Source organism: Coturnix japonica, chromosome 25 (genome assembly GCF_054131305.1).
Source record: "Coturnix japonica strain WE chromosome 25, WE-NBRP24, whole genome shotgun sequence".
NCBI lineage: Eukaryota > Metazoa > Chordata > Aves > Galliformes > Phasianidae > Coturnix > Coturnix japonica.
The window spans coordinates 638488-664964 of record NC_140687.1 but is presented as its reverse complement, the minus strand read 5'-3'; the positions used below and the strand labels follow the sequence as shown (position 1 = coordinate 664964).

The 26477-nt window shown below is 52.2% G+C and overlaps 1 protein-coding gene across 1 annotated transcript; it reads right to left on the bottom strand.

Annotated features, from left to right (window-relative positions):
- Positions 1 to 20141: 20141 nt before the first annotated feature.
- Positions 20142 to 25422, bottom strand: LOC146756828 (zinc finger CCCH domain-containing protein 11A-like). The gene is made up of 7 exons (XM_085523820.1): positions 25413 to 25422; positions 22255 to 22455; positions 21898 to 22014; positions 21326 to 21406; positions 20995 to 21105; positions 20721 to 20783; positions 20142 to 20206 (listed from the first exon to the last, which is right to left on the bottom strand). The coding sequence occupies exons 1-7, from the start codon at positions 25420 to 25422 to the stop codon at positions 20142 to 20144; spliced, it is 648 nt and encodes a 215-aa protein (XP_085379946.1).
- Positions 25423 to 26477: the final 1055 nt, after the last annotated feature.

The following is a 26477-nucleotide window of genomic DNA, read 5'->3' as shown; positions in this document are numbered from 1 at the left end:
GCCACACCACTGCCACCTCCCCCCCAAAATAATCCACCTCCTGCCCCACAAGTGTCACTGACCGCCCAACTTCCTCCTCTAGACGCACACGTGCAACCTCCTGCCCCACAAGTGCCAACTCCTGCCCGACAAGAGCCACTTCCTGCCCCACAAGTACCTCTTCCCTCCCAACAAGTTCCAATTTCCGCCCCACAAATGCCACCTCCCACTCCACAACTTCCACCTCCTGTCCCACAAGTGCCACCTCCCGCCCTACAACTTCCATCTCATGCCCACAAGTGCCACCTCCTGCCTCAAAAGAGCCACCTCCCGCCCCACAACTTCCACGTAACGCCCCATAAGTTCCACCTCCCGCCCAACAAGTGCCACCTCTCGTCCCACAAGGACCACCTCCTGCCCCACAAGTGCCACCTCCTGCCCCACAAGTGTCAACTCATGCTCCACAAATGCCACCTCCTGCCCCACAAGTTCCACCTCTTGCCCCACAAGTGCCAAATACTTCCCCACAACTTCCACCTTCTGCCCCACTAGTGCCAACTCCAATTCCACAAGTGCCACCTCCAGCCCTACAACTGCCACTTCCAGCCCCACAAGTGCCACCTCCCGCCCAACAACTTCAACATCCCACCACACAAGTGCCAACTCCTGCCCGTGTGCCACATCCTGCCCCACAAGTGCCAACTCCTGCCGCACAACTGACAATTCCTGCCCCAAAAGTGACAGCTCATGCTTCACAATATCCAGCTCCTGCCCCACATCATCCACCTTCTGCCCCACAAGTGCCACCTCTCGCCCCACAAGTGCCACATCCCGCCCCACAAGTGCCACCTCCTGCCAAACTAGTGCAACCTCCTGCCCCACAAGTGCCTTATCTCGCCAGACAATTTACAGCTCCTGCCCCACAAGTGCTACATCCTGCACCACAACTTCAACCTCCTGCCCCACAAGTGCCACGTTCTGCCCCACAAGTGTAGGCTCCTGCCCCACAACTGCCAATTCCTGCCCCACATGTGCCAGCTCATGCTTCACAAGTGCCAGCTCCTGCACTACATCATCCACTTCCTGCCCACAAGTGCCAATTCCTGCCCCACAAGTGCCAGTTCATGCCCCACAAGTGCCAGCTCCTGCCCCACAAGTGCCACATCCTGCCCCACAAGTGCCACCTCCTGCCACACAAGTGCCACCTCCCGCCAAACAACTGACACCTCCTGCCCCACAAGTGCCACCTCCTGCCCTACAAGTGCCACCTTCTGTTCCACAACTTCCACCTCCTGCCCCACAAGTGTTGCATTTTGCCCCACAAGTGCCACCTCCCGCTCCACAAGTGCCACCTCCCGACCCACAAGTGCCAATTCCTGCCCCACATCATTCACCTCCTGCCCCACAAGTGCCAATTCCTGCCCCACAAGTGCCAGCTCATGCTTCACAAGTGCCAGCTCCTGCCCCTCATCATCCACCTCCTGCCCCACATGTGCCACCTCCCTGCTCACGAGTGCCACATCCCGCCCCACATGTACCACCTCCTGCATCATAACTTCCACCTCCCGCCCCACAAGTTCCACCTCCTCCCCACAAGTGCCACCTCCCGCCCCACAAGCGCCACCTCCCTCTCCACAAACTCCACCTCCCACGCACAAGTGCCACATCCTGCCCCACAAGTGTCACCTCCTGCCCCACAAGTGCCACCTTCCGCCCCACAAGTGCCACCTCACACCCCAACAGTGTCAACTTCCGCCCCACAAGTGAAACCTCACGCCCCACAACTTCCACATCCCGCCCCACAAGTGCCACCACCTGACCCACAAGTGCCAACTCCTGCCCCACTAATGCAACTACCTGCCCCACAAGTGCCAACTCGTGCCCCACAAGTGCCAACTCCTGCCCCACAAGTGCCAACTCCTGCCTTACAAGTGCCACACCCTGCTTCACAGCTTCCACCTCCCGCCCCACAAATGCGACCTCCTGCCCTACAAGTGCCACCTCAGGCCCCACAAGTGCCCCCACCCGCTCCACAAGTGCCACGTCCTGCCCCACAAGTGCCATCTCCCGCCCCACAAGGGCCAAATCCTGCCACGCAACTTCCACCTCCTGCCCCACATCATCCACCTCCCACCCCACAAGTGCCACCTCCTATCCCACATGTGCCAACTCCTGCCCCACAAGTGCCATTTCCTGCACCACATTTGCCACCTCCTTCCCCACAAGTGCCACCTCCTTCCCCACAAGTGCCACCTCCCACCCCACAAGTTTAACCTCCAGACACACAAGTGCCATCTCCCGCCCAACAAGTGCCACCTCCTTCCCCACAAGTGCCACCTCCCGCCCCACAAGTTTAACCTCCAGACACACAAGTGCCACGTCCTGCCCCACAAGTGCCATCTCCCGCCCCACAAGTGCCAAATCCTGACGCGGAACTTCCACCTCCTGCTCCACAAGTGCCATCTCCTGCCCCACCAGTGCCACCTCCCGCCCCTCTATGGCCACCTCCTGCCCCACAAGTTACACCTCTTGCCCCACAAGTTACACCTCTTGCCCCACAACATCGACCCCCGCCCCACATGTGCCACCACCTGACCCACAAGTGCCAACTCCTGCCCCACAAGTGTTACCTCTCGCCCCACAGCTTCAACCTCCAGCCACACAAGTGCCAACTCCTGCCCAACAAGTGCCACCTCCCGCCCCACAAGTGCCACCTCCCGCCCCACTACTTCCACGTCACACCCCAAATCTTCTTACCTTCCACCCCACAAGTGCCACCTCCTGCCCCAAACCTTCAAGCTACTGCCCCACAACTGCCACTTCCCACCCAGCAATTGCCACCCCCCGCCCCACAAGTGCCTCCTCCCACCCACAAGTGCCAACCCTTACCCCACAAGTGCCAACTCCTGCCCTACATCATCCACCAACTGCCCCACATGTGCCACCTCCTGCACCACAAGTGCCACCTCCTGACCCACAACTTCCAGCTCCTGCCCCAATAGTGCCAGCTCCCGGCCCACAATTCCCACCTCCTGCCCCACAACTTCCATCTCCCACTCCACAAGTGCCACCTATTGCACAACAAATACCATCTCCTGCCCCATAAGTGCCATCTCCTGCCCCACAGGTGCCACCTACTGTTCCACATCATACACCTCCTTCCCCACATCATCCACATCCTGTTCCACAAATGTCACCTCCTGACCCACAACTTCCACCTCCTGCCCCACAAGTGCCACCCTCTGCTTCACAATTGCCACCTCCTGCCCCACAATTGCCACTTCTTGCCCCACAACTTCAACCTCCCACCCCATAACTTCCACCTCCCGTCCTACAGCTTCCACATCCTGCCCCACAAGTGCCCGATCCTGCCCCAGAAGTACCACCACCTGACCCACAAGTGCCAACTCCTGCCCCACAAGTGCCACCTCGCATCCCGCAAGTGCCACATCCCGCCCCACAAGTTCCACCTCCTGCCTTACAAGTGCCAATTCCTGCCCTACAAGTGCCAGCTCATTCCCCTGAAGTGCCAGCTCCTGCCCCACAAGTGCCACAGTTTGCCACACCACTGCCACCTCCCCCCCCAAATAATCCACCTCCTGCCCCACAAGTGTCACTGACCGCCCAGCTTCCTCCTCCTGACACACAAGTGCAACCTCCTGCCCCACAAGTGCCAATTCCTGCTTCACAAGTGCCAGGTCATGCTTCACAAATGCCAGCTCCTGCCCCACATCATCAACTTCCTGCCCCACAAGTGTCACCTCCAACCCCACAAAGACAGCCTCCTGCCCCACATCATCCACCTCCTGCCCCACAAGTGCCAATTCCTGCCCCATAAGTGCCAGCTCATGCCCCACAAGTGTCAGCTCCTGCCCCACAAGTGCCAGCTCTTGCCTCACAGGTGCCACCTCCTGCCCCACAAGTTCCACCTCCTGCCCCACAAGTGCCAACTCCTGCCCCACAAGTGCCACCTCCCGCCAAACAACTGACACCACCTGCCCCACAAGTGCCACCTCCCACCAAACAACTGACACCTCCTGCCCCACAAGTGTCACCTCCTGCCCAACAAGTTCCACATCTTGACCTACAAGTGTCACCTCCTGCCCCATAAGTTTCACCTCTCGCCCAACAAATGCCACCACCTCCCCCAAAAGCGCCACCTCCTGCCCCACAGGTGCCATTTCCTGCCCCACAACATCCACCTCCCACGCACAAGTGCAACCTACTGCCCCACAACTTCTACCTCCTGCCCCACAAGTGCCAACACCTGCCCCACAAGTGACAATACCTGTTCCACAAGTGCCACCTCCCGCCCCACAACTTCAACATCCCGCCACACAAGTGCCGACTCCTGGCAACGTGTGCCACATCCTGCCCCACAAGTGCCAGCACCTGCCCCACATGTTCCACCTACCACCCCACAAATTCCACCTCATGCCCCACAAGTGCCAACTCCCAACCCACAAATGCCAAATCCTGCAATGCAACTTCCACCTCCTGCTCCACAAGTGCCACCTCCTGCCCCACATCGTCCACCTCCCACCCAACAAGTGCCACCACCTGCCCCACAAGTGCCAATTCCTGCCCCACATGTGCCAGCTCATGCTTCACAAGTGCCAGCTCCTGCACTACATCATCCAATTCCTGCTCACAAGTGCCACCTCCTGACCGACAAAGACATCCTCCTGCTCCACAAGTGCCAATTTCTGCCCCACAAGTGCCAGCTCATTCCCCTGAAGTGCCACATTTGTCCACACCACTGCCTCCTCCCCCCCAAATAATCCACCTCCTGCCCCACAAGTGTCACTGACTGACCAACTTCCTCCTCCTGACCCACAAGTGCCAGCTCCTGCCCCACAAGTGCCAGCTCCTGCCCCACAAGAGCCACTTCCTGCCCCACAAGTACCTCTTCCCTCCCAACAAGTTCCAATTTCCGCCCAACAAGTACCACCTCCTTCTGCACAAGTTCCACCTCCTGCCCTAAAAGCTCCATTTTCTGCCCCAGAAGTGCCACCTTCCGCCCCACAAGTGCCACCTCCTGCCCTACAACTTCCACCTCCTGGCCCACAAGTGCCACCTCCCGCCCTACAACTGCCAAACCCTGCCCCAAAACTTCCACCTCCTGCCCAACAATTTCCAACTCGTGCCCCACAATTGCCACCTCCTGCCACACAAATGCCACCTTCTGCCTCAAAATGCCACCTCCTGCCAAACAACTGCAACCTCCCGCCCCACAAGTGCCACCTCCTGCTCCACAAGTTCCACCTCCTGCCCCATAAGTTCCACCTTACGCCCCACAAGTGCCATCTCCTGCCCCAAAAGCTCAATTTCCTGCCCAATGTATTCCTAAGGGTACCTATGGGATTCAATGTGGTCCCTATGTGCCTCTATGGGGTCTCTTATGGGTCTCAGCGAGGTCCCTATGTGTCTCTACGGGTCTCACTGGCCCCCACTGAAATCCATGGGGTCCCTATGTGTCCCAATGTCACCCTATTGGTCCCAGTGTCAGCCTATGGGTCACAATGTGTCCCAATGTCCCTCCTATGTGTTGCTAAGTGTCTCCATGGGGTCTCTTATGAGTATCTCTGGGCCAAAATATCTACCTATTGGTATCCATAGGTTACATTACGTCCCTATGTGCCTCTATGGGGTCTCTTATGGGTATCAGTGGAGCCCCTATGTGTCTCTACGGGTCTCAGTGTTCCCCACTGTAATCCATGGGGTCCCTCTGTGTCCAAATGTCCACACTATGGGTTGCTATGTACCTCTATGGGGTCTCTATGTGGTCTCTTATGGGTATCTCTGGGCCCAAATGTATTCCTATGTGTATCTATGGGTTTCAGTGTGGTCCCTATGTGCGTCTATGGGTCTCACTGTCCCCCACCTTAATCCATGGGGTCTCTATGTGTCCCAATGTCCCCCTATGGGTCCCAGTGTCTCCCTATGGGTCACTATGTGTCCCTATGTGTCCCAATATCCCCCCTATGGGTAGCTATGTGCCTCTATGGGGTCTCTTATTTGTATCTATGGGCTTAAATGTCCTCCTATGGGTATCTATGGGTTTCAATGTGGTCCCTATGTGCCTCTATGGTGTCTCTTATGGGTCTCAGCAGAGTCTCTATGTGTCTCTACGGGTATCACTGTCCCCCACTGTAATCCATGGTGTCCCTATGTGTCCCAATGTCACCCTATGGGTCCCAGTGTCTCCCTAAGGGTCACTATGTGTCCATATGTGTCCCAATATCCCCCCTATGGGTTGCTATATGCCTCTATGGGTTCTCTATGGGGCTCTATGGGGTGCCTATGGAGCTCTATGGGGTTCTATGGGGCGTTCTGAAGTTTCAATGGGCTGTCTATGGAACGCTATGGTGTGTCTATGTGGCAAAATGAGTTTCTATGGGTGGCTATGGGAGCTCTATGGGGCACAATGGGTTGCCTACGGGGCTCTATGGGATGTCTGTGGGGCTCTATGGTGCGGCTATATGTCCTTATGTGGTGTCTATGTGGCACTATGTTGTGCTATAGGGTGCTGTGAGGCACTATGGGGTGCTATGGGGCTCTATGGAGCAGTATAGGGTGTCTATGGGTCCCTATGGGGTGCAAAGGGGCGCTCTGGGGCACAATGGAGTGTCTATGAGGCTCCATGGGCTGCTATGGGGCACTGTGGAGTAGCTATGGGGTGCTATGGGGTCTCTTTGGGCCCCTATGGGGCGATATGGGTCAATATGTGGTGTCTATGGGGCTCTATGGGGTGGCTATGCGGTGCTGTAGGGTGGCTATGGGGTGCTTTGGGGTATCCTTGGGTTCCTATGGGGCGCTATGGGTGACTATGGGGTGCTATGGTTTGCTATGGGGCTCTATGCAGAAGAATGGGGTCTCTATGGGTGACTATGTGGTCCCTATGGGGCTCTATGTGGAGTCTCTGGGGTGTCTTTGGGGATCTATGGGTTGTCTGTGGGGCTCTATGGGGTCTGCATGGGGTCTGTATGGGGTTCAGTGGGTCTCTATGGGGCTCTATGGGGTGTCTACAGGCACTATGGGGCGATATGGGGTGTCTATGTGGTTCAATTGGGCTCTATGGTGTGGCTGTAGGGCCTTATGTGGTGTCTATAGGGCACTGTGGGTTGCTATGGGGTGCTGTGGGGAACTACGGGGTGTCTATGGGGCTCTATGGAGCAGTATGCTGTGTCTATGGGTCCCTATGGGGTGCAATGGGGTGCTGTGGGACACAATGGAGTGCCTATGAGGCTCCATGGGCTGCTATGGGGCACTATGGAGTAGCTATGGGGTGCTGTGGGGCCTCTTTGGGCCCCTATGGGCCACTATGTGGTGTCTATGGGTCACTATGGGGTGTCTATGGGGCTCTATGCGGTATCTTTGTGTTCCTATGGGTCCCTATGGGGCGCTATATGTCAGTATGTGGTGTCTATGGGGCTCTATGTGGTGGCTATGCGGTGCTGTAGGGTGGCTATGTGGGTGCTTTGGGGTATCCTTGTGTTCCTATGGGGCGCTATGGGTGACTATGGGGTGCTATGGTTTGCTATGGGGCTCTATGCGAAAGAATGGGGTCTCTATGGGGCGCTATGAGGTCCCTATGGGGCTCTATGGGGAGTCTATGGGGTGTCTTTGGGGATCTATGGGTTGTCTGTGGGGCTCTATGGGATCTGCATGGGGTCTGTATGGGGTTCAGTGGGTCTCTATGGGGCTCTATGGGGTGTCTACAGGCACTATGGGGCGATATGGGGTGTCTATGTGGTTCAATTGGGCTCTATGGTGTGGCTGTAGGGCCTTATGTGGTGTCTATGGGGCACTGTGGGCTGCTATGGGGTGCTTTGGGGAACTATGGGATGAAATGGGGTGCTGTGGGGCACAATGAATTGTCTATGAGGCTCCATGGGCTGCTATGGGGCACTATGGAGTAGCTATGGGGTGCTATGGGGTCTCTTTGGGCCCCTATGGGTCACTATGGGGTGTCTATGGGGCTCTATGGGGTATCTTTGTGTTCCTATGGGGCGCTATGGGTGACTATGGGGTCGCTATGGGTTTCTTTGAGGCACAATGTGTTTCGCTATGGGGTCTCTATGGGTCTCAATTTATCCTTATGGCTCCCAATGACTGTCTATGGGTCTCTATGTGTCCCTATGGGTCCCAGTGTCTCTCTATGGGTCCCAATGTCTTCCTCTGGATCTCTATGGGTCCCTATGGGTCCCAGTGTCTCTCTATGTCCCCCTGTCTAGGTGGTAACTATACAGATGGTAACAAAGATGGTAACAAATGTACAGAGGTTCTAAGCGAGAGAGAAACTCACCAGTGGTGATGCCTTCGCTGAGGAAGCTGGGGCGGTCTTCACTGCAGAGCGATGTCCAAGAGATGCTGCCTCACAGAATCACAGAATTCTCAAGGTTGGAAAAGGGCTGCCAGCTTTTGTAGGAGAATAGCATGGGAGACAGTTGTGAAGGCTTTGCTGAAGTCCAAGTAGAGCACATCAACAGCCTTTCTTTCTTTCCTTCATCCATCAGATGGGTCACAGGATCGTAGAAGGAGATCAGATTGGTCAAGCAGGAGCTGCCCTTCACGAACCCATGCTGGCTAGGTCTGATCTCCTGCTCATCCCACACCTGCCGCATCTGTCATCTCCCTCAAGACAATTCGTTCCATTCCCTTCCCTGGCACCGAGGTCAGGCTAACAGGCCTGGAGTTGCCCGGATCCTCCTGACAACCTTGCTTGGAAATGGGAGTCACGTTGGCAAGCCTCCAGTCTTCTGGGACCTCACCCGGTAACAGGGAGCTCGGAAAGATAATGGAAAGCGGCTCGAGTGAGGGTCAGCCCTTAAATGAGGTCTCAGAGGAGGTGGAGTCGAGCTCCAGCCCTCCCGGGAGCACAGCTCCATTACTCTCACCTGTGCTCCCGCAGCTGACCCCACACTTGCCTCAGCTGATTAATCAGAGGTTCAGGCTGTGATTACCAATCTCCCATACAGCCCCTATGGGTCCCAATGTTTCCCTATGGGTCTCTAGCTGTCCCTATAGGTCTCTATGGGGTTATTATGCTTCTAAATGGGTCCCTATGTGTCTCTATGTCTCTCTATGGGGTCCCTATGTGTCCCAATGTCCCCCTATGGATCTCTATGTATCCATATGGGTCCCAGTGACTCCCTTTGGGTCACTAATGAGTCACTATGTGTCCCAACGTCTCCCCTATGGGTTGCTATGTGCCTCTGTGGGGTCTCTTATGGCTATCTCTGGACCCAAATGTATTCCTATGGGTACCTATGGGTTTCAATGTGGTCCCTATGTGCCTCTATGGGGTCTCTATGGGTCTCAGCAGTGTCCCTATGTGTCTCTATGGGTCTCACTGTAACCCACTGTAATCCATGGGATCCCTATGTGTCCCAATGTCCCCCTATGGGTCCCAGTGTCTCCCTATGGGTCACTATGTGTCCCAATATCCCCCCTATGGGTAGCTATGTGCCTCTATGGGGTCTCTTATTTGTATCTATGGGCTTAAATGTCCTCCTATGGGTATCTATGGGTTTCACTGTGGTCCCTATGTGCCTCTATGGGGTCTCTTATGGGTCTCAGCAGAGTCTCTATGTGTCTCTACGGGTATCACTGTCCCCCACTGTAATCCATGGTGTCCCTATGTGTCCCAATGTCCCCCCTATGGGTTGCTATGTGCCACTATGGGGTCTCTATGGGGTCTCTATGGGGTCTCATGGATATCTCTGGGCCCAAATGTCTTCCTATGGGTATCTATGTGTTTCAATGCAGTCCCTATGTGCCTCTATGGGGTCTCTTATGGGTCTCAGCGAGGTCCCTATGTGTCTCTATGGGTCTCACTGTCCCCCACTGAAATCCATGGGGTCCCTCTGTGTCCCAATGTCCCCCTATTTGTCCCCGTGTCAGCCTATGGGTCACAATGTGTCCCTATGTGTCCCAATGTCCCTCCTATGTGTTGCTAAGTGTCTCCATGGGGTCTCTTATGAGTATCTCTGGGCCAAAATATCTACCTATTGGTATCCATAGGTTTCATTACGTCCCTATGTGCCTCTATGGGGTCTCTTATGGGTATCAGTGGAGCCCCTATGTGTCTCTATGGGTATCACTGTCCCCCACTGTAATCCATGGTGTCCCTATGTGTCCCAATATACCCCTATGGGTCCCAGTGTCTCCCTAAGGGTCACTATGTGTCCATATGTCCCCACTATGGGTTGCTATGTGCCTCTATGGGTTCTCTATGGGGCTCTATGGGGTGCCTATGGAGCTCTATGGGGTTCTATGGGGTGTTCTGAGGTTTCTATGGGGTGTCTATGGAACGCTATGGTGTGTCTATTTGGTAAATTATATTCTATGGGTGGCTATGGGAGCTCTATGGGGCACAATGGGTTGCCTACGGGGCTCTATGGGATGTCTATGGGGCTCTATGGTGCGGCTATATGTCCTTATGTGGTGTCTATGTGGCACTATGTTGTGCTATGGGGTGCTGTGAGGCACTATGGGGTGCTATGGGGCTCTATGGAGCAGTATAGGGTGTCTATGGGTCCCTATGGGGTGCAATGGGGCGCTGTGGGGCACAAGGGAGTGTCTATGAGGCTCCATGGGCTGCTATGGGGCACTGTGGAGTAGCTATGGGATGATTTGGGGTCTCTTTGTGCCCCTATGGGGCGATATGGATCACTATGTGGTGTCTATGGGGCTCTATGGGGTGGCTATGCGGTGCTGTAGGGTGGCTATGGGGTGCTTTGGGGTATCCTTGGGTTCCTATGGGGCGCTATGGGTGACTATGGGGTGCTATGGTTTGCTATGGGGCTCTATGCGGAAGAATGGGGTCTCTATGGGGCGCTATGGGGTCCCTATGGGGCTCTATGGGGAGTCTATGGGGATCTATGGGTTGTCTGTGGGGCTCTATGGGGTCTGCATGGGGTCTGTATGGGGTTCAGTGGGTCTCTATGGGGCTCTATGGGGTGTCTACAGGCACTATGGGGCGATATGGGGTGTCTATGTGGTTCAATTGGGCTCTATGGTGTGGCTGTATGGCCTTATGTGGTGTCTATGGGGCACTGTGGGCTGCTATGGGGTGCTGTGGGGAACTATGGGGTGTCTATGGGGCTCTATGGAGCAGTATGCTGTGTCTATGGGTCCCTATGGGGTGCAATGGGGTGCTGTGGGGCACAATGGAGTGTCTATGAGGCTCCATGGGCTGCTATGGGGCACTATGGAGTAGCTATGGGGTGCTATGGGGTCTCTTTGGGCCCCTATGGTTCACTATGGGGTGTCTATGGGGCTCTATGGGGTATCTTTGTGTTCCTATGGGGCGCTGTCACGGAGTTCTCTCTAGAGCTCACTCCGGGACAGGGGCACAAAACCCGGGGCAGCAGGAACAAAAGCCCCCTCCCCCCCTTTTCTCTAGCGGCAGGGTACGGCAGAGTGCGGCGTGGCCCGGCGCGGCCCGGCCACGTGCGTTTAGGGAGACGGGGAAGGGAAGGGAGATTGCGATTAGGTCTAACAAAAAAATGAGGGAGGAAAAAGGTGATCTGAGAACGAATGGCAGTTTAATAACCCAATAACACTAAACAACAACAAGAGAGTCTCAACAAAGAGAATACCAAGTCCCAAATCTCACCGATGGAGCTGTGGAAGGCAGGAAGCTCTGACCACGTTGTCTCCTCGCAGGGAGCCGGTCCAGCAACGCCGTCCCCTTCCTCACTTCCCTTCCGGTGCCCCTCCCCACATGCTCATTAAGGCAGTTCACAGAAAAAAAAACTTGTCCCCTTTACTCCCATTATGAAGCATGGTGTTCTGATGTGGAATACCAACACCAACCAAATTGCAAAACCATAACATTCCACCCCTTATTACACATCATCACATCATGCCTAACTTTTATCAACATATAAAACAGAACATTAGTTAACATGCATTACATATGTACATACAGATATATATATATATATATATATATATATATATATATATATATATACACATGGAATCACAGGCTGCACTCCCCCAGCATCAAATTTCCCTGTGGCACACACTGAACATCCCCATCCTTCTGCATCACCCACCAGGTGCACCCAGGTCCCTGTGCAAAGACAGTTCCACGGAGGGGCCTCCCCTTTCCAGAGGCTGGAAGGACCTAAACCGCTTTTCCCAGCATATTCTTTACATGCACCACAGGAACCTTGTCTCCCTCCACGGTACGCAGGGAGTTGGACTGTGTAGGGCCGTCTCGGTTGGCTGATCCTCGGGTGTTTACCAGCCAGGTGGCTTCTGCTAGATGTTTCTCCCAGTTCTTAAATGTTCCACCACCCATTGCTTTCAGCGTGGTTTTCAGCAAACCATTGTGGCGCTCGATCTTACCAGCGGCTGGTGCATGATAGGGGATGTGATAGATCCATTCGATGCCATGTTCTTTGGCCCAAGTGCTCACCAGTGAATTTTTGAAATGAGTCCCATTGTCTGATTCGATCCTCTCTGGGGTGCCATGTTGCCACAGGATTTGTGTCTCTAGGCCTAATATGGTGTTTCTGGCAGTGGCATGGGGTACCGCATATGTCTCCAGTGCTGGGTACTGTGTGAGCAGAGCTCTCTGCCCCAGAAGCCAAGTCACTGCTGTGCAGAGCTCAGCCTCGGGCTGAATGTGCTCCTGAGTTTGTCCCAGTGCAAGGACAACCTTCTCATTGCCCTTTAGGAGCACCTCTGGTGCTGATGGGTGCTCTGCTCTCAGCAGCCACTGGATGCACGGCTCCAGGCGCGTGTGTGCTTTGTCACCTTGAGCTGTTTGCTCTGATCGCATCTCACCCTAGGGAGCCGGGATTTCCCTTTGGTCTCGGTGTCACTTCGAGACCAGTAGCAACACTAGGGGTCAGAGGAGAGCTGCTGAATGTGTGAGCACAGCTGCTAATTGAGAAGGAGGTCTCACTCGTGTGACTTCGAAACCCGAATTAATGAGCTTACCTTCACCCTCCTGACTAATGCAGACCTCATGCAGCCCTGGGCCTGCCCTTCTCCAGCCTCCTGCCTCGTTTTGCCTACTCATAGGAAAAGATTTAGCACAGCTCAGAGCCCCAGGCGGCGCTTGGAATGCCAGCAGGAAAGAGCTGCTGGTGTCCACAAAGCTCAGGACTGCAGCAGTGGGGCTGCTGGACCTCAGTGTTCTGAACACTTTGATGTGGAAGTGATTGGCAGATGCTGTGGCCGGAGGGATGAGGTGCCTGCAGGGCGTCCCTTGGAAGAAGATTTGGTGAGGATGGATCCTCTGAGCCAGCATCGGGCACACGGTGCTGGGTGCAAATGCCAGTGCTGCCCCCTGTCATCCTTTTGGTTTTAAAAGGAGTACAGCTCCGTTTCCAAACGTTGCCAACCACAGGCTGGCTGGCAGCTTGAAGGAACTGCCATGAAATAGGTCTAATGAAACGTTCCTCGCAGAGCTTCACGATGGAGAAAGTGCAGTTTGTCCTCAGCTGAGCTGAGGTCCGATGAGCTGAGTTTCCTGGCTCAGAGCAGAGGCCGTGAGCATCACGTCTCACAGTCTGTCACCTGGGCAGAGCCGTTAGGCAGGGGCTGCTAGTGGGGAGATGCCAAGGTTTTCCATGAAGATGATTGCTCAGATATGCCTGAGTTCAGATGGAGGGGCCCATTGCCCTACCAGGAAGTGGAAGATGCTTGGGGGTGAGGCAGCTCGTGCTTTCCCATGCCTGTAGGACCTTACCGTGCTGTGCCTTTCCACATACCTACCCCACCTTCTTTCTTTCCCATGCAGGGGGCATCATTAATCCAGTGGGTGGCCACCGATGAACTGCTTTTCACTGCCTAAAAAGGTATATGTTGGACAGAACAGGTGTGGGGGCTGCTGGCTTTTTATGTGCTATTCTCATAGATCTCCCCAGGCTGGCGTGGGGAATTGGGGTGCATGGCAGGGATGGCTCCTTCTGGGCTGCTTTCCTGTCCTTGCCTTCTGATGTCCAGGTGCTGGAGCAGGCTGGCTCCATTGCCCTGGAGAGGAGCTGTGGGTGGTGGGAGGCAGCGCTTGGGAAGGAGTCGGTGCCTCCACGCCACGGAGGAACTCCCCAGCCCAACTCTCTCAGGCACATTCTTCTTCCTACAGTCCAGAGCTGTAAGATGTGGAACTTGGTGACGGGTCAGGAAATTGCTTCCCTCAAGGGTCACCCAAATAATGTCGTTTCCATCAAGTACTGCAGCCACACGGGGTTGGTGTTCACCGTGTCCACGTTGTACATCAAAGTGTGGGACATCCGGGACTCAGCACGCTGCATCCGCACCCTGACGTATGTAGTGGGAAGAGTGGCTGTGGGGGACTGTGGGCAGCTCTGGCTTTGCAGAAGATGGTGTGAGGAACTCCTGGGGTCCCACAGGATGGAAACAGAGCCCAGCTGTTTTAGGATCAGTGCCTACAGCTGTAGGAAACAGGGAGGCTTAGGGAGATCTTGGAATGGAATCTGTGGGGACCCTCTGCAGCAAAGGCTCAAAGGAAAGGACCTGGAAGAGCTTTTCAGCCCATCCTGGGGGTGGCCAAGAGCACCAGCAAGAAGGGATGGGGATTTTCTTTTTTGCTTCAACTAATATGCCACAGGAAGACGACCACATTAACCCAGCTGTATTTGTTGTTGTTGTTTATCTACAGCATGAAGCATTTCACTTGGAAAGCCTCTGCTGCCACTCATCGTACAACAGACTTAAAGCACAGCACTTGGCACCTAGCAATGCTGTGAAGGGTTGGAAAGGCAGCGCACCATTGTGCTGAGGGCCAAGAGACGGTTCAGACAACAGAAGCATTTGTCCACATTTCTGACATGAAGGCTGTCGCCTCCCGATCCGGCGACAAATCAAGGCTGCTGTGTGAAAGTACCGTGCCTCCGCACACGGGAACAGACGGGACTCACACACAGCGTGTAACACCGAATGTACCAGCTTAATGCCATGCCACAAACCTCCCCAATGCCCAACAGGGGGGACCAGTCAATGCTGCTCATCAGCCATCAACCCCGGATGCTGGAGAAGGCAGACCATGTTGTGGTGCTGGAGCATGACACCATGGCTGAGATGGGGACACCCACCGAACTGAGGACCCGCGGTGGACCCTACAGCCGGCTGCTGCAGCATTGAGGACCACAGGGCAGCTGGAGTGGGATGCGATGGGACATGGGGAGCTGTGGCTGTCTCCGCTCCCCGCTGCAGGATGGGAAGAGTGGGATGCTCTGGGATTTGTATGGAATAAAGTGGAGATGTTTTGTAGAGGAGCAGGTTGGGATGTGGGGTGTGGGCAGCTCAGCCTCAGTGCATGGTTGGTTATGGAAGCTGGGTGTCTGCCCTCAGAATGTGGCTGTGGCAGCACTGTGGGTTATGGGGGGGAAGCACAGCTCAGCCCAATACTGGATGAACTTTCCAGTCATGTCTTCATGCCAAAGCGGTGCAGATAGCACAGGGAGTGCAAAGACTGTAACTGAACTGCCAGCCTCACCTGGCTGTGGTGCTGAGCATGCTGGGCTGCCTGGCCCTGCTCTCAGCAGCACTGTGTCCTCCCTCCCAGCCCCCATAATTCCACCTATACAGTTATGTCTGTTAGAGAGATTCACACTGCGTGGAATGTGCCACGGCCAATAGCAACTGAAGGCTTCAGAGCCAAATAAGTGAGAGGAGGCCGTGCTGGAGCTCATCTCTTCCATGGAGCTCATAACAGCAGCACAGCAGTAACCCTGGTGGCAGCAGCACCAGGATGTTGTTGGAGCAGCACTCCTGGCTCCCCTCCTGCTCCCTCCAAGAGCTGCAGGCAGACGTACAGCACTGCTGTCCTGTGCCAGGTTTATTTAAAAACACAGCTGAGAGCCGCTGGCACAAACAGAGGAGCCTGACTACGTTCATACAATATCTTAAATAGAAGGCAAATACAAAAGGAAAGGATAAAATATTTACAGTAACAATGGCAGACACGACATGGGCACAGTCCCACCCAGAGGCAGCAGAAAACCACTCAATACCCTGCTGAAGCTCAGAGTCACCACGGCGTCCTCCAGCAGGGCCAGGGCTGCACTGTGCCCACAGCAGGGCTGGGATGGCTGCACTCTGAACTGAGACAAGCGAAGCGCACACGTGTTGGCTTCCAGAAATCATCAGCACAGCATCGCGCCCTGCCAGCAAACAGCACTGGAAGTCCAGAAAAAGGGAAAGGGGGGAATAACGCAGCTGCGGCGTGCAGCTCCCGCTTCTCACACTGCTGCTGCATCACTGCTGATAACTGGAAGGCAGGGGGCACCCCCCATCATTGGTGGCACATTTGGTCCAAAACACCAGAATAATTCTGCTCCCTTCCACCCCCACGTTGTCATTAAGTTGCCTTAAAGGATTCAAGTCAAAAACAAAAGCATACACCAACAAAACTCAAGAGCTGGCAGAACTCCAAGCTAGACATAGGGACTACCCAAGAAATGGGAGCACTGAAGAAGCTTCCAGCTGCACCCAACGCTGAGCATGGCCAAGGGAGGAGGAAGGAAGGAGCTTGAGGTTGAAGCCTTCGGAGCGTCACTGGATCAGGAGATCAATTGCCAGGCACTGCAGCACACAGATGGACGTCCTTCTGGGCTGTCACAGAACTGCTTTGTCCTCTTGCTGCTGAAAGGAGCCAACCAGGAGCAGGGAATGGATGCACAGGGCCTCAACTCTGACCCGCAGGAAAACTCAGGACAATGGAATGTAGTCTGCCAATCTTTTACCAGTTCAGCTGTGCTTTAAGACTCATTGTGAAGCCTTTTAAAATATTTATTTATATATATATATATATACTATAAGACTACTCAGTTATACTGTCAATCATCTCGGAAAGTTCAAGATGGAGTTCATCCACATCCTTCTCCAGCTCCAAGTCATATTGTCCTTCCATTTCCTCTAAGAATTCCGAGATGAACATTTCAAGGTCATCTTCTTCTACAGCCTTGGTGAGCAGGCTGACCTCCGGCAGGGCTGGAGCAGCAGTCTGGAAAGAAGGAAGACAAAGTCAATGATTGCTCAGGAGATCCTTCCTCTGCAGCGCTTCTCCTTCAGCACTGCTGAGCCTTAACCCAACATGGGGGCCAAGGGGCTCCTGAAGGACGTTAACAGTAAGCCTGACCAGGACAGCACTGACGCTTCCTCCCCTCCTTACCAAAGCTGCTATTTTAGCTTTTTTAGCTGGAGGCTCCTCTTCTTCAGTGCTACTCAGAGGATTCACAGCTGCCACAGCAGAGGGAGAGATCTCAGCAGCCTTCCTCTTCCTTGCTCTCTTTATGGGGCTGCTGGCTTTGCCATCCCAAGGCTTCTCACACACGTTGCCCTTGGCTACAGGAAGAAGAGAGAGCTGGTACAATTGTGCCTTGAGAGGAGTCCAGGTTGTCCTGTCATTCCCACAGCTCTTCTCCACAGTTAAATACATCCGGCCAGCAAAATTACATTGCTCTTTCCACAAATCTCAGCAATATCTTCCACAGTAAGTGCTTCATACCAACAGTCCAACCAAAGGAACAAAGAAACTGCACAGCTACACCATATTATAACCCAGACAAGGGAAACAGCCATACAGCAGGAGAAAGCAATACATGGTCCCTCTAGAGAAAGGAAAAAGCAGGAGCTACAGACAAGAGTGTGCAACCAGATGCTGTGCAAGCCACAACAGACCCACAAAATACATCCAGGTGTTTATCACACAGGTAAGTCTGCAGCTCAGTGCCACTGTCTGTCCCTCGTTCTCAAGCTGAAATCTGGCTGGAAGGAACACAAGTGAACTAAGAAAATAAGCATTTCCCTTTCTAGCACTAAGCAAAGGCACGCACCCACCATGAGCACTCAGGTCCCTTTACTTCCGAGGACCACCTCACACTCAACACTCATTCATAGTTCTCTGCTCCTGAGGTTGGGCTGATGGTTTCCCTGGCAATGCTGTTGCCCACCGTGCTGAGATTTCACTTAGGCCTTTGCAAGCTGATAAGCTGACCATGAAGGGTGGATTCAGGACTGCTAAGCTCTGCACTTTTACCTTTGACTGTTTCTTTAGCAGCAGCCGGCACAGCAGCCACTTCCTTCTTCAGCTTCTTTGGTTGTCTCAGCTGCAGCTTCTCCTTTATTGCCCCCTCAAGGCTCTTTGCTTGAGCTCTAGAATTTGGTGTACTCTGATCCCAGGGCTAAAAAGAAATAAAGTAAGTGCAAAATCAGAACAAACACCAGGGGGAGTGTATGAAGGAAATCAGATTGGAGATATTGCAAAAACGGCTGCACCTGGAACAGTACATTCCTGTCACTTGGGTCACTGACCCTTTCATAAATGCCTGCATATAACAAGATCCATGCTTTGCTGTGAAAACACTGTTTCAAACGTGTGCAATTAACAAAGCAAGCTCGTTTAAATCAGCGCAGTACTGGAGTTGTTACCTACCACATTCTATTTGAGCAACAGAAAGTCATTCCTGTTCCCCTACACAACATCCACCCACAGTCTGATTTCCCTGAACACGAAGCCGTCGTGGCCTTTTTGTATCCAGTGCCCCCCACGTTAACCTCACCTGTTGTACCTGGTGCCAGCAGGGTTACTGCCTCACTGCCAGATACAATCAGATCAATTCTGAGTTTGAGGAGTGCAAAGCTGACTGGGAAAGCCATTGAAAGTATCAGGATTGTGAAACATGGCTGCAGCTCTTCACCAAAGGCAGGAAGGTAGGAATGCACTCATGATGGTGGCACACGGTGAGCAGTGAGACATGAGAACATGTGAAGAAATTGTGTCAATGTGTCCATCTACAGAAGGGACTCACCTCTGAGGGTGCAGAGACAGCTTTGGGAGCAGCCCTGCTCCATCCCACAGTCTTTTTCTCTTCTCTTCCAGGTGCTTTAAAACACGGAAAAAGAAAATCATTTGGTCAACAGCAAGCATAGAAAGAAACCTGAGTGCCAGTGTTTCCTCCATGTGCTTATTTCCTCACATTCAATAACAAAGCACAGACAGAGGTGGCATCACGCAGTCCATACAGTATCCAAGCTCTTCCCTCCTTCACATGCTGTCTCATCACAAAGCCTTTCACCTCCCCAATGAATAATTCACCCCCTGACCTTTCTGACAGAGGTTGGCCCCCATGTTGAGGAGTCAATCCATGCTTTTCAAATACATTTACATATCGAACTAAGCAACACACGCCAAAGATGAAGGCAACCTTGGCATCAACACACAGAACATGCCACACCAAAAACATGGCAGAAAAAAAAAATGTACAAGAGAAACTGAATTACAAAACCTCACAGCGAATGAATTTTCCAGAATGAAGCAGGCAGACACCACGGATTCAATGGAAAAACACATGGATGGACATCCTGGCACTTCCTGCCTTTGCATGTTGTAAGAAACAGCCCAGGCAATTCTAAGCAAACTCCATTTGCTTGACAGGGGAAGCACTTCGGCAGAGCAGACAGTGAAGCACCTCCTTACCTGCTGGCTTTGCGACCTGCTGCATCCGCAGGGCTTTCTCCTGCTTGATTTCTTCCAAGGTTTTAACATGCACTTCTTCCAATCTCTTGATTTTACGCCGTGGCTCTTCCAGTTTCACGTTACCCGGCCCAGGTGGAGGGAAAATTCTCTTGTTCTTGCATTTACCCTCAGCTCTCTTGTAAGTAAGAAGCTCTTCTACTTTTTGCTTCTCTTCCTCCAGTCCTTTGTGTTTCCTTTCAGCCAGGGCTTCCGAGTAGGTTTTGATGTGAACTGCAGGGGAAGGCCTCACCCTGGAGCTGGGATCCTCCACCTTACAGCACCCTTCTGCCTGGGGGGCAGCTGGGGTTTCTCCTCGCTGATTTGCTCTCTCAAGACGGATCTCTTCCAGAGTTTTCACATGGATCTCCCCTGCTGGCTTGGCACCCTTCTCTGCCATCATCAAGAAAGGAGAAGCATAATGATTAAATGAGAGTCCAACAAGAGCTTAAGTTTGCAGATTTGTCATAATATTACAGAATATGAGTGTTCCCAACAGCTCATCACAGGACAGCTTCACTCTGCAGTTTTCTCTCCTAAGCCATCTCTCCTATATTTTGAAAACCAGTCCGATTTTTCCCTTTCAAATTAACATTTAGGGCTCTGTGGAAGTGGTCTAAATTCATGAGAAGGAAAAAGGGGAAAGCAGGTGTAATACCTAGTTATTATCTATCTGAGCACAAGTATGTCCCTGTCTCTCCTTCAGAGACTTCATGCCTTGAACTACAGAACGGAACAAACCAGGGATGCTGCATAAATGCCAGCTCTGTGCTCACGTTTCAAAACGGGGCAGGGAAAGGAACTTCAAATCCCAGTGATGAAGACTTCAGCAAGCACGCAAAGAGAACGCTCCCAGGAAAGAACAAGCAGAAAGCCTAGAGAATCTGTGCAGCAAACACCAATGAACATTTACCTCTCCTTGGTGCTCTGTCAATCTTGATCTTCTTCCCCAGCCTTTCTGCGAGGCTGCGTTTCAGCGGAAGGCCACTGACATCAGCTACAGAGAGAAAACAACAACATTCCTAAGATAATTCCTTTGGAGAAAGATTTTTACAGCAGTCAACCACAAACTTTGGTTTCTCCAAGTGTATGTTCTCAAATTCACCTTTCAGCTGCTACACTTGTGTGCCACTTGGAGTCATCACAGACCCACGACACACTTTCCTCCCTCCTGCTTCAGCAGTGCCCTCCCATTTGCGTGGAGGCAGCCAAACAGCAGCTCACAAGCAGCCCTTACCTACAGAGGATTCCTGTTTTCCAGGTTTATCAGCAATATTCAGTCGAATCACAGGCACCTCCCCTAAAACGAAGAAAAACAAAGTGCTTATTTGACAGAAACCAACAGAATTACTGACCTGTGAGCTCATTTCCCACCCAAAACAAAGACACCACTTTGACAGCCCTGACAGAAAATAATATTGCAACTGTAATGCACTCAGGGTAAGTCCCAATTGTAATTTATCCATTCCACTTAGGAGCCACCAAATGGAAACAAAGGTACTCATCATTACCCTGCTTTGCAGACAGCGTCACAGTTCTGACCAGTGTCCGCACATTCTCCTTCTTCGGCACAGGAACAGTCTGAGATTGGAGCTGATGAGCAGGAGCTCCTGAAGGCCCTTCTGATCCAAGTGAACAAACAGACAGTGTTTACAACAGGAAAAAGAAAAGCCACTGCCAACAACAAAAACAAACCTGACAGAACTGTCACAAAGACCAAAGCGCATTTGTTACTCACTACTGTCCAATGTGCAACAACCACTGCACAGCTCTATTCCCCAACACAGTGCCAGCTATCTGAGTATTATCAGAAGGATAACAAAGTAGGGCATATGAACTCACCACTTTGTTGTTCGGTTTTATCCTTTTGTTTCTTCAGTCTGATTTCTTCAAGTGTTTTTATTCCAAAATTCAGACTGTCATCTGGGAACACAGAGCAGTGAATGAGACTGAGGGACAGAGGCACACGCTGAGGACCACAGCTCTGCAAACTGCCTCCTGCTCAGAAGCATGCAGAACAAACCCTGTCGGCTCTCCCCACAGCTAAGAGCACCATGGACCTGATGTCTGTCTGCTGCCCTCCTTTCATCCTTCTGGATATTAAAAGTAGGCTTTATCCCTTACTTTATCCCATCCACATGACATTAGATTCCTCTCTCAGCAAATGTGGCTTTCACCACTGGTTGAAAAGATGCACATACAGGCACTTAAACTCCATGCTGTGGCCTCGTCGTGCTCTAATGCTCTAAACAAAGGAGTTTACCTTCCTAATCTGAAAGGCACATGAAGTTACGAGGTAGGAACAAGATCATGGAAATAGCCGAGTCCATTCAGCAACCCTATGTTCTGTTGTGTTTGTACAATAAATTGCTTTAGAGTTAATTGGCAAGTGCTTCTGATTAATCCTGGAATACCTTGTTTTGTATCAGCATTAGATTTCCTAATGGAAATGATCCGCAATCCATGATGGTTTTCTTTAGCTGGTTGCTGGACAGGTGTTTTTATTTCTTCTCCCTCCTTAGAAAGCTGGTCTGTACAAGGAAAGAAAAAATCAGCCTCTTCAGTTACGCGGTAGGAATTCAATCAGATTTCCCACATTTATGTAGCTCATACAATGACACTTCAGCCCACAGTTAATATTCTTAAGTACAAATTGAAGTGACTACAGATGGGTTCTTTATTTAAACAGCTACACTTACCTGGTAAACCCATAGAAGCAGCCTAAGTGAATAGAGTAACTACTAGAGAACCAGGAAATCAACCACACTCACCATCACCTTTGTCATCATGTGCAGAATTGATGACAACGGGAGGATGTGTCGGGCTTGGGACATTCTCTGACTTTTCCACTTCCATCACTTCCAATGACTGTGGAAAGGGATCGGAGTGCACAGAAAGCTTGCTCTGCTGCACTGTTATCTCAGCTGCCCTCGGATCGTCACCTGCAGACTCTGGTGGACTCGGCAGAGTAGCTAAAGGAAGAAAAGGATCAATTTAAAACTTTGATCCTAACCTTACAACCACTGCACAAAGATGGCAGGCAAGGCTGAAAACCCACACAGATAAATGCTGAGTCTCCAGTTGCCCATCCAACTGGCTACTGGGTGAACAAAGAAATCCCCCCCTACACAACATTCACCCAGTAAAAGCTTAAATTCAGGAAAACAACCTGCAAGGCAAAGGCCACAGGAGCAAAAAGAAGCTGAGCATGCAAGAAAAAACTGAAATATCAGAAGCACACAAAGTTGAGCTGTGCTCCTATCTATCATCTTCCCAGCTTTCTTCTCTTCATTCAATCAGTCTCTCAGGAGCAGTTGTTTCAAAACATTGCCCTCCTCAACACTGGTCAAACTCTAGTAGCATCACCCTGACTCAGCACGGAGCCCCTGGGCTGCACGGCTGCAAGCCCTCCAATGGAGCCCCTCCTTCAACACCACGAGTGACAGCAGTGAGTAACCCCAACACATTTGTCTGACCGCTGCAGGTCTTCAAGCTCACCCACCTGGACAACCTCAGCAAAGACAGCGATCTTCAAAGCCTTGCAGTTCACTTCTCCTGTAGGCTGAACCAACACTGAATCCGTCAATTAAGAATAACGGGGTAGGAAGAATTTTCCTCCTCACTTTGCCAATGTCAAATTCTCTAAGTTGGAATTTCTGGTCTTCAAGGTTTCTTCACCTATGAAGAAAACACTAAAACCTTCCCCTGTCTTTGTTACCTGTACAGCAAAAGCATGCCAGTGCGTATCAATACACAAATCCACACACATGTGCCTGAATACGGTAACTCAGCACTGCATGGAGCTGCAGCACGTTCTGCTCAGCCACAACAAGGGTTTGGGTTGGTTTTTTTTTCTTTTCTGGTGTAAAAATCAAATATTTTGGTATTTTAGGTTTGTTTTGTTGGTTTTTTCTTTTTTAAGGTATCAAATGCAGTAAAACCTACAACCAGGACAGACAGAAGATCAAATTCAAGTGATTCGGAACTCTTTCATTAAAGTGCTGCACTTTTCTGTGCTAAGCATTTCCTACAGTCAGTAAGGAAAGGCTGGAACCTTTTACTCACACGAACACTAGTGAATTTTCCAAAAAATATTTTTCTTTTTCAGGGAATTTTCCCAAATCTAAACTAAAGAGAGGAGAAGTCGGGTTCTCAAGTTAGTTGCTGGACTGACTGCATGACAAAGGGAACAAAAACAGCAGTTAAGGACAAAGTTTCCTTCCCTCCTATAATACTGATAGAAATGCTGCCTTTTTACCTTTAGTACCTTCACAACAGATTCCTCTCTGGCAGATTCCTACGATCCTAAAGACCTCAATGCTGCTCAGCACAGACACCGGGCACCAACTGCCACTGGACTCTGCACCGTGGAACACGCACACAGCTCAGCACTTTTGTTCTCACAATTGGACGGGTTCTAGAATCTAGAACCGCCCCATCAGATACTTGTGACCTCCCTGACTCCAGCCCTGGTGCACGCAGGCACCACCTGCCCAATACCCAACATCTCCCCCCTCTTTATCATCTCCAGCCCCTGTAAAGGTTCCCCCACGTACTCCCTGTTACTCCAAAGGTGATTCGCACATTTAAGGCTATTCCGCAAATGAATCAAACATTAAACATATGCGAAAAACAATTAAGCTGTCATAATAACATACCAAAGAGATGCAGCTGTAGTGCCTACAATCCTGAAAGCACACAACAGCAATCTGCCTAACAATTGTGAAATGCTGTATGGCAACACTTAGTCAACTTGTAGAGAACAGTGCATTCAAGTTCAAGATAACAGCACAGTACACAATGAAGTTACAACTTTTCCAAGTTCAATGTAACACTATTGTACAGAATCTTCGTGGCATTCCAGTTCTGTCCAGTGTGCATTATAAATGTCACACCCCATAACCAAATAACAAGACAAAAACATATTGGCTGTGACGAATCATTCTGAATGTCCACCACTGGGGGACTATCCAGGAACAAGGTCTCCCCCGCTCACGAACTATCAGTCCGGCATGAAGGCTGGATTCCCAGTTCGGACCTTCAGGCACATTGGGAGCAACGCTGTCTCATGTGCCGTTACCAGCAGCCGCTGCCCAGTGCTGACGTCAAATCACTGGCTGCACTGGAGACATTAACCAAGGAGACGTTGACCAAAACCGGTGCTGAGATGTTCGGATCCTCACGGTGCGCAGGATGGCTCGTCATTTGGTGCCGGCTTAACCCAACGTGCCGGCAGCCAGCAGGGCCCACTTGGGGTCCCGACACAGGGGTATCCCCTGCCCATGACGAGGAGTAGGGCCTGGGAGCCATGGCCCTGCGTCAGGTCTGATCAGGACCTGACCTATTGGTGTCCATTCGGTCAGCTGATGGTCTCCCATCCGATTCTCTCACGCAGGAGGAGAGCGTGTGGGCACAGCTCAGGCCCCTCCAGCCCTCCCCCCTCTTTATGCGCACAAAGACGCCCCTTCAAGGTCTGATGTGCACACTCCATAATAGCCTGGCCGGTGCTGCTGCCGGGAATGCTGAAGATATGCTTAATGCCCCAAGCTGTGCACCAGCGTCCAAAACATGCACTTCTATATCCTGGGTCATTGTCAGTCTTTAACTCATGAGGTACACCCATGACAGCGATGGCCATGCACAACGCTTTTATGTAATGCATGGCGGTCTGTCCAGATTGTGCCACAGCCCAGAGAAAACCACTGCATGTGTCAGTTGTGACATGCAAGTGACGGAAACACCCAAACTCTGGGAAGTCTGTGACATCCAGCTGCCAAACCTCATTTGGTCTCAAACCTCTGGGGTTCACCCCTGCAGGAAACAGGTTAGCCATAACTCCCGCTCCTCCTTGGCCAATTCAGAAAACTTTCTAAGAGCACCAAGGGCGGGTAGCAGCTTCTGCGCCTCTTTGTCCCCTGCACAAGCTCACAGAGCTCCATGCTGGCTTTCTCTAATGCTGACCGACTCACACAGTGAGAAGCTTCATCAGCCAGACCTCTCCGCATCATCCACTTAATAAGCAGATCGAGGTCCTCATCACACACTCTGTGCCATCTCTTGTCAGCATGTCCTGTCCCATCCCTGGCTCTCCAGCAGGACTGTAATGCTGGGGTGAGCAACACTGGGCACTGTCAGTGTGTTTTTCTTGCAAGCATCTTCCAGGGAAACACGTGCAGGCGTTCCCCACTCCTGGCCATATCTCTGCAGTGCTGGGTCCTGTGTGAGCAGAGCTCTCTGCCCCAGAAGCCAAGTCACTGCTGTGCAGAGCTCAGCCTCGGGCTGAATGTGCTCCTGAGTTTGTCCCAGTGCAAGGACAACCTTCTCATTGCCCTTTAGGAGCACCTCTGGTGCTGATGGGTGCTCTGCTCTCAGCAGCCACTGGATTCACGGCTCCAGGCGCGTGTGTGCTTTGTCACCTTGAGCTGTTTGCTCTGATCGCATCTCACCCTGGGGAGCCGGGATTTCCCTTTGGTCTCGGTGTCACTTCGAGACCAGTAGCAACACTAGGGGTCAGAGGAGAGCTGCTGAATGTGTGAGCACAGCTGCTAATTGAGAAGGAGGTCGCACTCGTGTGACTTCGAAACCCGAATTAATGAGCTTACCTTCACCCTCCTGACTAATGCAGACCTCATGCAGCCCTGGGCCTGCCCTTCTCCAGCCTCCTGCCTTGTTTTGCCTACTCATAGAAAAAGATTTAGCACAGCTCAGAGCCCCAGGCGGCGCTTGGAATGCCAGCAGGAAAGAGCTGGCAAAGCTCAGGACTGCAGCAGTGGGGCTGCTGGACCTCAGTGTTCTGAACACTCTGATGTGGAAGTGATTGGCAGATGCTGTGGCCGGAGGGATGAGGTGCCTGCAGGGCGTCCCTTGGAAGAAGGTTTGGTGAGGATGGATCCCCTGAGCCAGCATCGGGCACAGGGTGCTGGGTGCAAATGCCAGTGCTGCCCTCTGTCATCCTTTTGGTTTTAAAAGGAGTACAGCTCCGTTTACAACGTTG